The 17,296-nt window shown below is 39.9% G+C and overlaps 1 protein-coding gene across 4 annotated transcripts in view; it reads right to left on the bottom strand.

Moving 5' to 3' along the window:
* The window catches only part of celsr1a (cadherin EGF LAG seven-pass G-type receptor 1a), a 258,208-nt gene that overhangs the window by 45,747 nt on the left and 195,165 nt on the right, over positions 1–17,296 (bottom strand). For 3 of the 4 annotated variants that reach the window (XM_061959763.1, XM_061959765.1, XM_061959766.1), the window contains exons 7-14: positions 12,720–12,877; positions 8,200–8,363; positions 7,094–7,219; positions 4,826–4,992; positions 4,578–4,763; positions 4,389–4,502; positions 2,387–2,561; positions 2,041–2,182 (exon numbers count right to left, since the gene is read on the bottom strand). In XM_061959763.1, coding sequence (XP_061815747.1) covers positions 2,041–2,182; positions 2,387–2,561; positions 4,389–4,502; positions 4,578–4,763; positions 4,826–4,992; positions 7,094–7,219; positions 8,200–8,363; positions 12,720–12,877 — 1,232 coding nt within the window. The remainder of the gene's footprint in view (positions 1–2,040; positions 2,183–2,386; positions 2,562–4,388; positions 4,503–4,577; positions 4,764–4,825; positions 4,993–7,093; positions 7,220–8,199; positions 8,364–12,719; positions 12,878–17,296) is intronic. The other variant, XM_072913297.1, reaches the window with a different exon arrangement.

Raw genomic sequence — 17,296 nt, 5'->3', positions numbered from 1 at the left:
CAGTCGGTAATTTTAATGAGCTGGCAGCAGCCAGCGTCAACTCAGAAGATCCTCGGGTGCCGTGAATGTCATTCAAGTGACGAAAGTGACGTCATAGTGAAGATTTATAATCGCTCATTTTTAGGACTATTTTTTTAATGCCTGGCTGGTGATCGACTGACACACCCTCCGAAATCGACCGGTAGCTCGCGATCGACGTAATGAGCACCCCTGGTCTACTCTCATTAGCTGCATTGTTAGCCACCTCGTATATGCCGTATTTTACGACTTAGAACGCATAAAAAAGAAAAACATATGTGGTACATTATCAATAGTAGCCTCTCTTCTGGAATAGTTCCAGTAGAGTTTAAACATGCAGTGGTACGACCTCTACTTAAAAAACCCAGCCTCGACCCCTCTCTCCTCTCTAACTTCAGACCTATCTCTAATCTTCCATACATTTCCAAAATATTAGAGAAGGTTGTCTACAGTCAGTTGTTGCCCTTCTTAGAGGATAATGGTATCACTGAGCTGTTCCAGTCCGGTTTTAAAGCCCTCCACAGCACAGAGTCAGCGCTTCTAAAAGTTTTTAACGATATCCTCCTGTCCACTGATTCTGGTAAATATGTTGTCCTGGTGCTTTTAGATCTGTCTGCTGCGTTCGACACCGTCGACCACGCCACCTTAATCACTCGTCTTGAGAACTGTGTGGGCATTAAGGGCGCCGCCCTCAACTGGTTCCGGTCGTACCTAACCGACAGGAGTTTTTGTGTAAAAGTAGACAGTTTTATGTCGTCCACAGCTCCTTTACCACATGGGGTCCCCCAGGGCTCAATCCTTGCCCCAATTTTATTTGCGCTTTACCTTCTCCCCCTTGGTTCTATTTTTAGGAAGTACAGTATTGCATTTCATTTTTATGCCGATGATTGCCAGATTTATTTTCCCATGGCACAAAATAACACGGTTCAACGTCTTATTGACTGCCTGCACGACATCAAAGTCTGGCTTTCAGCTAACTTCCTGAGCCTAAATGAAGATAAAACAGAAGTTATGTTGTTCGGTCCAAGTCGCTCTCCCTCCCCCAACGTTGACCTCGGCACTCTGACCCCGTATCTCAGCGACTCTGTCACAAACCTGGGGGTAAAGTTTGACTCAGATTTTAAATTCGAAAAACAAATCAGCAGCGTCGTTCAAAAAAGCTTTTATCAATTACGCCAAATAGCGAAAGTGAAACCGCTTCTATCAAGACATGATCTTGAGAAATTAATCCACGCTTTTATCTCGACTCGTCTTGATTATTGTAATGCCCTGTATGTTGGCATTAGCCAGGCCTCCCTCGCCCGCCTGCAGCTCGTGCAGAACTCTGCTGCTCGTCTGCTAACACAGACCCGCAGACGTGAGCACATCACCCCTATTTTAGCGTCCCTTCACTGGCTCCCTGTGCGTTACCGAATACATTTTAAACTCCTTTTATTTGTCTTTAAATGTCTAAACAACCTCGCGCCAACCTATCTCTCCGACCTCCTTCAGCCTTACTGCCCCACCCGATCCTTAAGATCAGCCGATCAGCTGCTGTTGACGGTCCCTGACACAAGGCTGAAGCTTAGAGGTGACAGAGCTTTCGCCGTTGCTGCTCCCAAGCTCTGGAACGACCTACCCCTGAGTGTTAGACAAGCCTCCTCTCTTCCTGTTTTTAAATCTCTCTTAAAAACATACTTTTATTCCATGGCTTTTAACACTGAGTGATATCCATCCTGCAATGGCGCCCCATAATACACCTGCTGTGATCCTGTTTTTATGTTTTTATTAATTCTATTTTAATTATTTATTTTTTATCGTGTTCTGTTTGTGTTGTGTTGTGTTTGCTCGGTACTCGTTTTATCTTTTAACCTGCTCATTGTACAGCACTTTGGCTACCCCTGTGGTAAATTTTAAATGTGCTCTATAAATAAAGTTGATTTGATTTGATTTGATTTGTCCTATATAAGGATTGTGAACAATAGGCAGGATTCCCCCCCAAAAGTGCAGTTTTCCTTTAAGGTTTTCAAAGGAAGGACTTACTTGTTTTCGCAGTACTGGCCGTAGTGGCTGTGACCACATTCACAGGTGTATCCATGGGAGGAGCTGGGCTTGCGAGCGCAGGTGGAAACGTACTCACACGGGTTGAGCTGACAAGCGTCCACGCACTCCTTACCGAAATAACCTTCCAGACAAAAAAGGGTAGAGTGTCTTTAACTTGTCTCGGAAATGTATAAGTCAGGGGTGTCAAACACATCATTTTAGGATGTGAAAGCCTTGAAATTTTATATATATATATATATATATATATATATATATATATATATATATATATATATATGTATATGTAGCCCCCGGGTCAAAATTTGGAGGACTCCTGGGTTCGTACCTGGATCGCAGACACAGGTGTGTGTGCTCCAGTCGTCGCTGCAGTGGCTGTTTTCGGGGCAGATGTTGGAGTCGCACGGGTCGGCAAGGTCACAGCCGTCCTCCACGCGGATCTTCAGGCCGCGGGCCATGTTGACGTTGGCCACGTTGGTGGACGTCTCGCCCATGCGGACGCCCTGACATAGTGGAAGATGTGGGGGGAACAGGGGAAAGCGAAGAGGAAGTTTGAAATGCGTGGCTGTCGACAACAACAAGGCATCCCACTGGGCACCTCCATGTTATTTGCACTAATTAAAGGAACGCTATTGTTTATATTTAGGCTATTTGCGTTTCACACTTAAAATCTCTGTTTGACAAACAACCAGTGAGTATATTTCTACTTTGGCCTTTGGAGGCAAACATTTTGTCCACCTTTGGGCTATACTGTGGCTTGGTTCTATTGATCATCAATAATTATTTGTGTTGAGTATACATAAACTGTACATGTTATACTTTAAAATCAATTTGAATAGTCTGTGAGGCATATTATATGGCTAAAACCTGGTAAATTTGGCATTTAGCTTGTTAGCTTCCGTCGCAATGTCCAGTTAGCAAAAAGGTTTGTAGGGGAAAGAGCAAGTTACGTGTCAAAATAGACATTTTCATGGGTGTATCAATTACTTGTGGGATTTTCGCTTTTTGGAGATGGCCAAAGAAATGTAGCGAGCAAAATTAATACAAACTACATCAGGAGGTTGCCTACAGCCACAGTTGTCAATGTTTTTTGACCCGTGCTAATTGGAGACCTTCTTTTTAAATTGTAAGTCAAGTGGACGAGCAGATATTCAATATTATTTTAATTGTTGATAACCAAAACATAAATAAAACATGCTTGGAACATTTTGTTACATGGTCAAATAATACATGTTTCTGTCAAAGTTTAATACATTTAGTCAGAAAGTGCTTTATCATTTCCAGCCTTTCACAAGCCACATAAATGGGCAGGCCACATAAATTGATGCCGTGGCCAGCCACATATCCTAAAATGAAGCAAATGGCAACATAAAATTAAACAATGCGGCACATAAAATGATGCGCTGGGCCACATAAAATGAAATGACGAGGCACATGAAATTATGCGGTGGGACACAAATTGATTTGGCGGGCAAAATAAAATGAAGCGTTGAGCCACGTAAAATGAAGCAGAAGGCCTCTTAAAACAATTTGGCACTCCACATAAAAACAAGTGGCGAGAAATTTGAAATGGAACAGCGGGCCACATAAAACGGCGCGGCAGGCCATATAAACTGATGTGGCAAGTTACAAAAAATATAAAGGCAGGCCACATAAAAATGAAATGGCGAGCCAAATAAAATAAAGCGGCAAGCCAAATAAAATAAAGCGGCAAGCCAAATAAAACTATGTGGCGAGCCAAATAAAATAAAGCGGCAAGCCAAATAAAATTATGTGAAGACCTAGGTAAAATGAAGTGGCAGACCACATAAACTGATGCTGTGGCCTAAGGGCTACATAAAATGATGTGGCGGGCCACAAAAAAATGGAGCAGCGGGCCATGTAAAACGATGTGGCAGGCCACATAAAATGAAACAGCAGGTTACTTAGAATAATGTAGCAGGCCACTTAAAGTGATGCAGCAGCCTTAAGGCTAGATTATTTGATGTGGTGGGGCATATAAAATGATCCGGCAGGCCACTTAGAACAATGTTGCAGGCCACATAAAATGATACAGGGGCCCAAGGGACACTCTAATTGATGTGATGGGCCATATAAAATGGAGTGGCAGGCCACATACAGTAAAATGAAGCAATGGCCAAATAAAATGAAATGGCGGGCCACCAAAACTGTTGCGGCAGACCACATAAAAAATAAAGCAGCGGGTCACTCAAAATTATGTGTCAGGCCACTTAAAATGACTTGGCAGGCCAATTTTTAAAAAGTCGGCGGGCCACATAATATTGATACGGCGGGCCACATGAAATGATGCATGTACAAACAGTACTGACCTGTATGCAGCCAACAAATCCTTTCCTGACATGATTGCTCTCTGCAGGCAAACCCCCAACATGAAGAGTTTGCAGCTTCAACCCCGGGAGGTCATTGCCAATCACCACCGACTTCTGTGAGGACACAGAACAGTTCAATCGTGCACACGTTGACACACAAGAAAAAAAAACGGATTCCAATCCAAGTACCTGGTACATGCCGTAGTCTAGGGATACGGCAGCCATGTATTTGATGGCCTTGCCCTCTTTTACGCTTCTCAGCTCCACCAGCAGGTGGTGCCACTCCCCGTCGTTGACCCGAACTTGCGAAAAGCTCAGGGACGCCACCATTTGTTGGCGTAGCAACACCTCCATACGAACCTGTTGCTCGCTCACCTGAGCGAAGAGAAAAACGTTTCGCCATCACGAGTTAATGCCGGGGACGGCGCGTGGCTCACCATGAGGTTTATGGTGGAGGAGGGGCCGGCGTTGGCTTGCATCAAGGTGCCTGCAGGCTGCCGAGTCCGGAACATGAGACCCATGTACCAGGGAACTGCGATGGTGACGTCCAGCTCGCTCCAGGAAATAAGAGCCTTGCCGTCAAAGAACTGAGGTGACGGCATCACTGAACAAGACACAGGAAATGTTAGGAAAGAATGTTTGCTTGTGAGTAAACGACGGCGTAAAAATGCTGCAGTTGACTGCATCTCTTGTGACTGTGCAGTGAGTCACACCGAGTCAAGGAGGCCACCCCTAATCCCAACATCATCTCACAAACACACACTACTTCCTGGAAGTTCTACAACACACACAAACAGACACACACATGCACAGACACACACACACAGACACACACACACACACACACACACACACACACGCACACACACACACACACACACACACACACATATGCACTCATGCACTCTGATAGTTTCAGCAGATGCATACACGTTTGCATTGGACACACCCTTACAAAGAAAACATGCTTGGATAAAAAAGATTAATAATAATTGGAGAGATGATAGTAATAACACATGATTATTAATAATGAATGTACTAGGAGATTATCAAATGCTTTAATTGCATCATATTGAACTGTCAAGGCCGCCCCAGGCTGAATTGGAGCTCTCAGCAGATTTTAGTTCTTTATTTCAATTTTTATTTATTTATGTGAAACAATTTTTATACTTTTTTTTTAATAACAAAAAAAACTTGAATTTAATTTCAGTAATTTGAATTTAATTAGATTTTAGCTTTTTAGTTGGACTTTTTTTTATTTATGTGAAACAATTTTTATACTTTCTTAAAAAAAATTATAAAAAACTTTAATTTAATTTGATTAGGAGTGTGATTTTAGTCTTTTGTTTGGACTTTTTTTATTCATATGAAATCATTTTTATACTTGAATTTAATTTCATTAATTTGATTTTAGTTTGATTAGTGTTTTAATTTGACTTTTTTTTTATTGTGTGAAACAATTTTCATACTTTTTTTTTTTAAATAAAAAAAACTAACTTGAAGTTAATTTGATTAGGGGTGTGATTTTAGATTTTTATTTGGACTTTTTTCATTTATAAGAAACAATTTTTATACTTTTTTTAATTAAAAAAAACTTGAATTTAATTTGATTAGGGGTGTGATTTTAGTTTTTTATTTGACCTTTTTTTAATTTATATGAAATAATTTTTATACTTTTTTTTAATAATAGAAAATACTTGATTTTAATTTTATTAATTTGATTTTAATTTGATTAGTTTTTTAATTGGACTTTTTTTAATTATGTGAAACAATTGTTATACTTTTTTTTTTTAATAATTATAAAAAAACTTGAATTTAATTTGATTAGGGTTGTGATTTTAGTTTTTTATTTGGACTTTTTATTTATTTATATGAAACAATTGTTAAACTTTTTTTTAATTAAAAAAACTTGAATTTAATTTCACTAGGTGTGATTTTAGTTTTTTTATTTGGACTTTTTTTTATTTATGTGAAAACGTTTTATAATTGTTTTTTTATTAACAAAATAACCCAAAAAACCTTGAATTTAATTTGATGAGGAGTGTGAATCTTTTAGCACCTAATAATTCGATCCGATTTCAAAAACTCTTTCGAAACAGGTCAGAACATCTCCTTCTGGTTGCATTGAGATGGCCTAAAAACATATTTCAAAAAATTGATTCCTACGAAAAAAGACAAATGTCAAAGTTTTTTTTAATACATTTTTTTGCAAAAATATGAATCGATTTAGAATCGAGATGAATAAGACTCGTGAAAAAAGTGATTCTGTTTTTTTGTGCACCCCTGTTTTGTACAAAAAATTAATCATTAAGAAAATAATGTTCAAAAATTATAATTTTTCTGCGCAAAAATAAAAATGTCATTATTAAAACATCAATGTATAAATCTTTGTACCTCAACCCCTTTGTACCGTTTGTCTTACGAGACATGCGCAAACTGTGCGACACAAGAAATTTGCCAATATATTCCTATCAGTGATGGAGCAGAAAGGGGCTTGGCATACATTTGTGGTAAAATGTCATATAAGGTCATTCATTATTAGACATTTTACATGCGCTTCTTCACACAAAACGAGCATCCCCCCCATTACGCACACCACAGTGACAGAAATGTAAAGAAAGCATTGAAAATACTAACAACTGCAACATTTTAAACAACATTTGTTTATTTTTTTAACGCTATTAAAATTATAAACCGGCTCTGACCTTGTTCGCAGTTTTTGCCACCGTAACCAGTTGGGCAGTCGCAGCTGTATGTGTTCCACTTGCTAACACACACTCCTCCATTCTGACACACACTCGGCGTGCAGAAGTTTCTCTTTGCTGGACACCCTAAATAGGAGAAAAAAACATGTATTTAATGTGCTAGCTTGATGCTAATGAATTTAATTTGATTAGGGGTGATTTTAACCCAAAGCTCATGACCATAGGTGAGGATGGGAACGTAGATCGACCGGTAAATTGAGAGCTTTGCCTTCCGGCTCAGCTCCTTCTTCACCACAACGGATCGATACAGCGTCCGCATTATTGAAGATGCCGCACCGATCCGCCTGTCGATCTCACGATCCACTCTTCCCCCACTCGTGAACAAGACTCCTAGGTACTTGGTCATGAGCTTTGGGTTATGACCGAAAGGACAAGATCACGGGTACAAGCGGTCGAAATGAGTTTCCTCCGCCGGGTGGCGGGGCTCTCCCTTAGAGATAGGGTGAGAAGCTCTGTCATCCAGGGGGAGCTCAAAGTAAAGCCGCTGCTCCTCCACATCGAGAGGAGTCAGATGAGGTGGTTCGGGCATCTGGTCAGGATGCCACCCGAACGCCTCCCTAGGGAGGTGTTTAGGGCACGTCCAACCGGTAGAAGGCCACGGGGAAGACCCAGGACACGTTGGGAAGACTATGTCTCCCGGCTGGCCTGGGAACGCCTCGGGATCCCCCGGGAAGAGCTGGACGAAGTGGCTGGGGAGAGGAAAGTCTGGGCTTCCCTGCTTAGGCTGCTGCCCCTGCGACCCGACCTCGGATAAGCGGAAGAAGATGGATGGATGGATGGATGGATAGGGGTAATTTTAGTTTTTTATTTGGACTTTTTTTTTATTTATGTGAAAACTTTTTATAATTGTTTTTTAGCTATTGACATGCTACTGATTAGCATTAGCGATTCTACTCCAAATTTGCTAGTGAAAGCTGAGATGCACGTTAGTATCAAACAGCTGGTGCGTAATAATTACAACACTGTTGCAAAAGCTTATTTCCAAAAGATTTTGCATTGTTTTTTGAATGTGCAAGTTAAAAAAAAAAGGCGATGCGTCATCTAACCAGCTGCGGTTCCGTTGTTGGCGATGAAGCTGGCCATGTCGACGGGCCTGCCGTCGATGCTCAGGTTCCTCATGCAACCCACAAAGTGTCGGTTTCGGACAGGGAAGTCTTCGGGCAGGTTGGGGACGCCACCCAGCAACAGCGGCCCGGTCAAGTCTAGCGACCTGAAGGTGGAAAATAGAGAATCAGTAAATGTCCAAGACGCGGCAAAGTGAGGTGAACCCATTCACACAAGAGAGGCTTTGTCTCAAGGCTCAGAGTCAGTTTGGTCAAAGTGGGTCACATAAGGAGAAACATCACTTTTAATATATTTTGATGCAATTTTTTTTATTAAAGTAAATTAATTTTATTTTTCTATTTTTTTCCACTTCTAAAAAATTCTATGTGATATAACGTACAAGGAAGTACTTAACCCCTGAATTCACCAGTTTAAAAAAGTGCATTCTGAGGTCATTTGACTTGAGTAGGATGTGATGTCACATCCCAACATAAATACCACATTAATATTATGCCGACATTCTTGTTTTATGTGTCCTCTGTGACCTGTGCAACAAGTTTGCCAAAGAATGTTAGCCTCATTAAGTTCTGACTTTCTCCGCCCATCCGTACACGGTAATTAACTGTGTAAACTCTTCTTGCTCTGATCCCCAAAAAACAAACCATGAAGTCTGAAAAGTGCTCCTGCGTATTTACTATGTTGTCTCCTCAAACGTCGTATCGATCAATTTTTTTTTCCATAGCTTTTCGACTAAGTTGAGCACGTGACCGTGTTAGAACAGTTACTTTTATAGCAAACATTGATCCGCAATCAGAGAAAAAGGTGAGCTATACACTCTCTGAAATATTCAGATACAGTAAACCCTTTCTAAATTGGTTCCGGGTCTGGAACTGGTAAATTCATTTCTGCCGAATATCACATTTTAAATTATAAACTTATTACTTCAGAGCATAAAAACCTGTTTACAACCTTCTAAATATGTTTTTTTTGGACGAATATTACCACTAATCCATTGCAGTAATCCTGCCTGAGGCTGAGCCAATCAGTAGCCATAATACTGAACAGCGTCCTCTGATTGGTTTGGTCTGATCTCGTGAACAACCTTACTGTATTTATGGATGGGCACCGAATCCGGTACTTTTTTGGCACAGACCGAATCACATAAAATCCAACGGTGCCATTTTTTTCCGTACCAGGGTTTGTGCGTGACGTCACGCCCGGTTGCCGACTCGGCTCTTTGCGCTTTGGCCCTTGGCGATCACTCCAGCAGCACTGAGAGCGGGCTCAGCCAAACTAACTCTAGATCAGGGGTGTCCAAACTTTTGAATTGGGGGCCGCATTGGGCAAAAAAAAATGTGGTCGAGGACCGAAAGCCAACTGCATGTAACTATATATATAGCCTAAACATATACATATATATTTATACAGCCTATATATACATTTAAACACACATATATATATATATATATACTGTATATATTAATATATATATATATATATATATACATACATACATACATATATATATATACATATACACATACATATATATATATATATATATATATATATATATACATGTACACACACACATATGTATATATATATATATATATATATATATATATATATATAGAGAGAGAGAGAGAGAGAGAGAGAGAGAGAGAGAAGAGAGAGAGAGAGAGAGAGAGAGAGAGAGAGAGAGAGAGAGAGAGAGAGAGAGAGAGAGAGAGAGAGAGAGAGAGAGAGAGAGAGAGAGAGAGAGAGAGAGAGAGAGAGAGAGCCTATATATACATATACATACACATATATATGTATATGTGTGTACATATTGTAACAATATAATGTATTTATAATTAATATAATTGGATATTAAGAGTATGTGAATGTTGGACTCCTACCTTGTTTACTTCCGTGACGACCTCCTTAAAGTTTTGTAATCAATCAGAACTATCAAGCAGCTAAAATATGGCAAACACGAATATGAGTGGAGAGTGTTTTGCATTTTCCCATCATGATTTGTAATGGTTTTAAATGGTTGAATTTTTTTTATTTGATATGGTGCATGGACATTTTTATAATATCCACAAAGTTCAGTGAGCAGGTTGTGTTACGTGTAATCATGTGTGTTGACAATTTGTGTTGGTTGGAATTTTTGGGTTTTTTTGCACCATGACTAGGGAAGGTTGTTTGTATTTGCGTCACAAAGTAAATGCTGTGCATAATTCCATTCAGAGAATAATCACAAGTCATTGACCTGAAGTACTTCGCGTTGTCCACTTGATTGACGGCAACAACATGGCGCCATTAAAGGCAGTCTTTTAAAATGAATGCAATCTCCCTTTAGGCAAGTTTTATTTTTTATTCATGACGTTTTGCGGGCCAAATTGAAGAGGTGGGCTGGCCACACTTGTCCCACAGGCCGTAGTTTGGACACCCGTGCTCTAGGAAATGTTGCAATTTTCAATGCCAACAAAGAAATTGACTAAAAAAAATATGCTCCAACGTATGTAAAGTAAGGCTCCACTTTTCCAAAAACGTGCAAGCTTGGTGCTAATATACATTGGCTTTGCTATTGACATGCTACTAATTAGCAGTAGCGATTTTACATGGCGATGTCAACACCTTCAAATGTGTTGGTGAAAGCTACAACTAAGATGCACGTTACAATCAAACAGCTGGTGCGTAATCAGTACAATACTTAGAGTATACACACTTTTTAGGGTGCGACAAAACATTTTAAAACACACCATAAACTATACACTACAGCCATCTAACATCTCAGACTTGCAACTGTAATTAATGTCAAACGAGACTCAGAAATGTGATCATAACACAAGATATAACAACTTGACAGAAGTTTTCATAATCAGCTTATTTTTAAATGTTGCATCAAAATTGTTATTTTATTATTAAAAACAATTAATATTTATTAACACACCAAAGTACCGAAAATTGGTACCGTTGAGCACCAATATCGAGTCCCAGGTACCAGGAGTTGGTGACGTATGGGTTCAAATGTGGACATGACTCATTCTAACTGTACGTGTTGATATTGTTAGTTCATTTTGCTATTTTCATGCGTAAAAATGCTTAATTTAGGACAATCGTTAAATTTTTTTACGATTTTTGTTTTTTTAAACCACAAAATCAACGTGCGGTTAGCCAGCAATGCCAATTGGTGTATAGAGTTATCAAATCTATTAAAATCGTATGTAAAGACCACAGTGGTACTAATAATATGCAGTGTAATATTATATATATAGTATATTGTATATACTAAGATTGTAAACATTCTTAGTAAGGGTATAAAATTCCACTTGAATATACGCAACTAAAAACAACCCCAATGTAACTACTAAACCCGGTCCATACAAAATAACACATGAAGATGAAGATCTATGATAACACAGTCAAAAGTGCTAATTGTAACGACAACAAGGCAATGCTTGCAATTTCCGGAAGACTCCTGGAAATTGCCATGGTCGAGCGACTTATCGACCAAAGTTACAAACCTCCCAGACTCTGCTGTATTTGTGTGCTTATAAAACCTATCAGGGGGTCAAAACAGCGCTTTGAATTATGTCTTACTGAGTTTAGGGAGCCCTGGTACCGGTAGCAAAATATAGGTATCGAGACAACACTCATAGCAACACAAATATTCAGTTCAAATGTGGTAGCCATTTCTGTGTTATTCATATTTCTGTATATATTAAGGTAAATTAATGATTTGTTGTTTGGTGAATACTTGGGCCTACTGCGCTACTGCACTTTGGTGTTGGTCATTGTGGTGGTGTTTGATGAATACTTGGGCCTACTGCGCTACTGCACATTGGTGGTGGTGTTTGATGAATACTTGGGCCTACTGTGCTACTGCACTTTAGTGTTGGCCATTATGGTTTTGGTAGCCATTTTTGTGTTATTTATATTTCTCTGGTGCTGCATATATTATTAAGTTAAATTATTTATTTTTGAATTAGAAACCGTCATTTACATTCTGTGTCATTTACAGCACCTGTGACGAGAGCATATAGGGGCGCACAGGTGAAACTGATTGAGGTTCTAAACCAAAGACCGTGGACTAAGCCAGGAAAGGTGGTGCACTTCTTACGCAACACTTGAGCCGTGGTTTTGTTTATAGCTTTGTATGCAGTTAAAGTTGTTTTTGTTCACCTTGGATGGACTGTTGGAAAGAAGACCTTTTTGCAAATAAACCTATTTTTTGAGAAACTTAAGTTGTAGTCGGAAGTGCGTATGAAAGTGCACCGCCTGTCCTGGCTCAGCCCACGGCCTTTGGTTTAGAACCTGGCAAAGTTTGGTAAGGCCAATACATCAAATATAGTTTTAAAAACAGTTAACACGTACAATGTTTTTTTAACCTTTTCAGAAAAATCCCAATGCACATGCCTGACGGCCAAACATGAAACTAAACAATGACATCATCTAAACCCGTAATAGCAACCCTAACCCAACTAAACAATGGCGCGTGTGTGAATTGGTTCAATGTTGTTGAATGTTTTACTTCTTTTGTCCAGTCTGCGTTCCCTGGGCGGCACACGAGTAGTTCCCAATCTGCTTCCCGAAGCGTATCGCCATGGAGATGTCGCAGTCGTCCACGGCAACCACAGCCACCTTCTCCCCGGAGGGTCCATGCGGGATCCCCAGGCGCCCGATGTTAGGCTAAAAATAGAAATAAAGGGTTAAGTTACTTTTTTGGGGAGGGTATTTCAACACCAAAATGAGTCACATTTGTCGCCTGACTGAGTGTAAATGCGGTGGAATTGAGTTAACATTTATAAGGCTTGATTTCAACCGATGCTTCCTTTTCGAGGGGGGGAACTTGGCACTACACAAACAACGCTGAGCTGACTTTAGCCCCCTCAAAGTAGAAGTACGCTCGCTTTTCTTTGGCTTACGGCGACAAAAAGGCCCTTTGTCCGGTCAGCTTAAAGCACAAACTGGGCTAATACCGACATCAAGGCTCAGCTAAATGTTGATCTGCGAAAATGTTGATCAGCTTAGAAAATTAGGCTGACAAATCACTTTTTTTTTTTTAGGCGATATCAAACCTGGAAAGTTTATCGGAATTCAACAATGCTTCCTCTAATTAACGAGCGCATATTCTTGAAATGAAACCGTGGAGCCAGGGTTTTTGTTTCATTCTGGCCTGATGCGCGAGAGGAAGAAGAAGAGCTAAAAAGGCAGGACAAAGTGTGTCTCCTACATAAGTAGGTTTAGAGTAATGAGATACAGGCGGGGCCACACACAAAAGAGGAAGGGAAAAAAGAGGCAATGATATGGAAAAGAAAAAAAGACAAAGGCTATCTGACAAGTTTCCAAGTCCCCGGAGTTTGTTTGTACACGGAAAAAAACACACAAAAAACAAAGATATTGAGCCCTTTTCCCCATTTTTCCTCGCTGTGATTGACTTCCGGAGGGGAAATGAAGACAAGTGAGAGGGGAAAGCGGAAGAAAAGGGGTGTGGCCTCAGTGACCACCTGCAGACCAACATGCCATGCCAGCGATTAGGATCTCAGCATCCCTCATCAAGAGCACTCAAGCAAGCAGAGGAGTAGATAAAGAGGAGGGAGGAGGAACGCAACACCACCAACTAAAAAAATCTATTAAATTTTACTTTTTTTAAATTAATTTTGTGTCGTTTTTTTATGGTTTTAATCAATCAATCAATCAATCAATCTTTATTTATATAGCCCTAAATCACAAGTGTCTCAAAGGGCTGCACAAGCCACAACGACATCCTCGGTACAAAGCCCACATACGGGCAAGGAAAAACTCACCCCAGTGGGACGTCGATGTGAATGACTATGAGAAACCTTGGAGAGGACCGCATATGTGGGTAACCCCCCCCCTCTAGGGGAGACCGAAAGCAATGGATGTCGAGTGGGTCTGACATAATATTGTGAGAGTCCAGTCCATAGTGGATCCAACATAATAGTAAGAGTCCAGTCCATAGTGGGGCCAGCAGGACACCATCCCGAGCGGAGACGGGTCAGCAGCGTAGAGATGTTCCCAGCCGATGCACAGGCGAGCGGTCCACCCCGGGTCCCGACTCTGGACAGCCAGCACTTCATCCATGGCCACCGGACCTGTGCCCCCCCCCCCCTCAAGGAAAAGGGGAGCAGAGGAGAAAAGAAAAGAAACGGCAGATCAACTGGTCTAACAGGGGGGCTATTTAAAGGCTAGAGTATACAAATGAGTTTTAAGATGGGACTTAAATGCTTCTACTGAGGTAGCATCTCTAATTGTTACCGGGAGGGCACTCCATAGTACTGGAGCCCGAATAGAAAACGCTCTATAGCCCGCAGACTTTTTTTGGGCTCTGGGAATCACTAATAAGCCGGAGTTCTTTGAACGCAGATTTCTTGCCGGGACATATGGTACAATGCAATCGACAAGATAGGACGGAGCTAGACCGTGTAGTATTTTATACGTAAGTAGTAAAACCTTAAAGTCACATCTTAAGTGCACAGGAAGCCAGTGCAGGTGAGCCAGTATAGGCGTAATATGATCAAACTTTCTTGTTCTTGTCAAAAGTCTAGCAGCCGCATTTTGTACCAACTGTAATTTTTTAATGCTAGACATAGGGAGACCCGAAAATAATACGTTACAGTAGTCGAGACGAGACGTAACGAACGCATGAATAATGATCTCAGCGTCGCTAGTGGATAAAATAGAACGAATTTTAGCGATATTACGGAGATGAAAGAAGGCCGTTTTAGTAACACTCTTAATGTGTGATTCAAAGGAGAGAGTTGGGTCGAAGATAATACCCAGATTCTTTACTGATTCGCCTTGTGTAATTGTTTGGTTGTCAAATGTTAAGGTGGTATTATTAAATAAATGTCGGTGTTTAGCAGGATCGATAATCAGCATTTCCGTTTTCTTGGCGTTGAGTTGCAAGAAGTTAGCGGACATCCATTGTTTAATGTCATTAAGACACGCCTCCAGCTGACTACAATCCGGCGTGTTGGTCAGCTTTAGGGGCATGTAGAGTTGGGTGTCATCAGCATAGCAATGAAAGCTAACACCGTATTTGCGTATGATGTCGCCTAGCGGCAGCATGTAAATACTAAAGAGTGCAGGGCCAAGTTTTAATATATTGCTTAATTTTGTATAATTATATTACATTTAATAAAATGTATTTACGTGTAGACTATATCAGGGGTCGGCAACCCAAAATGTTGAAAGAGCCATATTGGACCAAAAATACAAAAACAAATCTGTCTGAAGCCTCAAAAAATTAAAAGCCATATTACATACAGATAGTGTGTCATGAGATATAAATTGAATTAAGAGGACTTAAAGGAAATTAAATGACCTCAAATATAGCTACAAATGAGGCATAATGATGCAATATGTACATATAGCTAGCCTAAATAGCATGTTAGCATCGATTAGCTTGCAGTCACGCAGTGACCAAATATGTCTGATTAGCACTCCACACAAGTCAATAACATCAACGAAACTCACCTTTGTGCATTCACGCACAACGTTAAAAGTTTGGTGGACAAAATGAGACAGAAAAAGAAGTGGCATAAAACACGTTCTCATACTTGCCAACCTTGAGGCCTCCGATTTCGGAAGGTGGGGGGGTGGGGGGTGGTCGGGGGTGGGGCAGGGCGTGGTTGAGGGCGTGGTTAAGAGGGGAGGAGTATATTGACAGCTAGAATTCACCAAGTCAAGTATTTCATACATATATATATATATATATATATATATATATATATATATATATATATATATATATATATATGTATGTGTGGGAAAAAAAATCACAAGACTACTTCATCTCTACAGGCCTGTTTCATGAGGGGTTCCCTCAATCATCAGGAGATGAAAATCTCCTGATGATTGAGGGAACCCCTCATGAAACAGGCCTGTAGAGATGAAGTAGTCTTGTGATTTTTTTTCCCACACATACATATATTGCGCTCTACTACGGTATCGAGCACTATTTTTTGGATAACCTTATTAAGACATATATATATATATATATATATATATATACATCCTGAAAATATGCAAACAAAACTGTGTTTAGATAATTGATACTTCAAACTTGCATAAATAAATATTAAAGAATATAACATAACTTGGCTTCTGAGAGCTTCAAAATGTAATGAATAAAATGCTAAAGTTGTTGATAAACAAGCAATTATTTTAATAATTAAATATGGTCATTTTAAATGAATTATTATGATAATTTAAAATTAATTATTTCACATATGTTTATTTTAGTGTATAATTCTAATGCCTGGATGTAATAAGGAGTCAGAAAAAAATACAAATAAAAATACAATTAATTTTGATGTTTTTAGCAAAATATAGTAAAAATGTATTTTTTTTTTTTTTTTTTTTTAAATTAATGAATATATTTATTTGTAGGTAAGATAAACATAATAATACAATTTATCTCTAGTCTGGATGATTTAGTTCTTGTCACCCTGTTGTCCTCCCGTCCCGTGAAAAAAGGCTGTCCTCACTCAGGTCCGCATGGAGCTGGAGGGGGCGTGGCCTCCAGCTACGGCTGAAAATCGGGAGATTTTCGGGAGAATATTTGTCCCGGGAGGTTTTCGGGAGAGGCGCTGAATTTCGGGAGTCTCCCGGAAAATTTGGGAGGGTTGGCAAGTATGCGTTCTAGAAAGTCGGAGAAAGTTATACATGTAAACAAACTACGGTGAGTTCAAGGACCGCCAAAATTAGTAGGACAAAACGGCGCTCGCCAAATACTCGAATCAGTGAAGCATGTTTGATATAAACAGTGTACTTTATAACAATTAGGGAGGTTTGTGTCATGTTTTTCCTTCTACAGAAACCATATTAACAAAACAAATTTATTTTTTTCCCCTCATCTTTTTCCATTTTTCATACATTTTTGAAAAAGCTCCAGAGAGCCACTAGGGCGGCGCTAAAGAGCCGCATGCGGCTCTAGAGCCGCGGGTTGCCGACCCCCGGACTATAATAATACACATGCACAAGATGAGGCACACCTGCCTTAACTAAAATACAGCGCAAGAGCTGTAATGGTAAAGACTTTAATAAATATGAGTTTTCTTACCTATTGGTTACTGTTTTTGG

Source organism: Nerophis lumbriciformis, linkage group LG05 (genome assembly GCF_033978685.3).
Source record: "Nerophis lumbriciformis linkage group LG05, RoL_Nlum_v2.1, whole genome shotgun sequence".
Classification (NCBI taxonomy): domain Eukaryota; kingdom Metazoa; phylum Chordata; class Actinopteri; order Syngnathiformes; family Syngnathidae; genus Nerophis; species Nerophis lumbriciformis.
The sequence above is the reverse complement of the archived record's forward strand: the minus strand, read 5'-3'. Positions and strand labels throughout refer to the sequence as shown.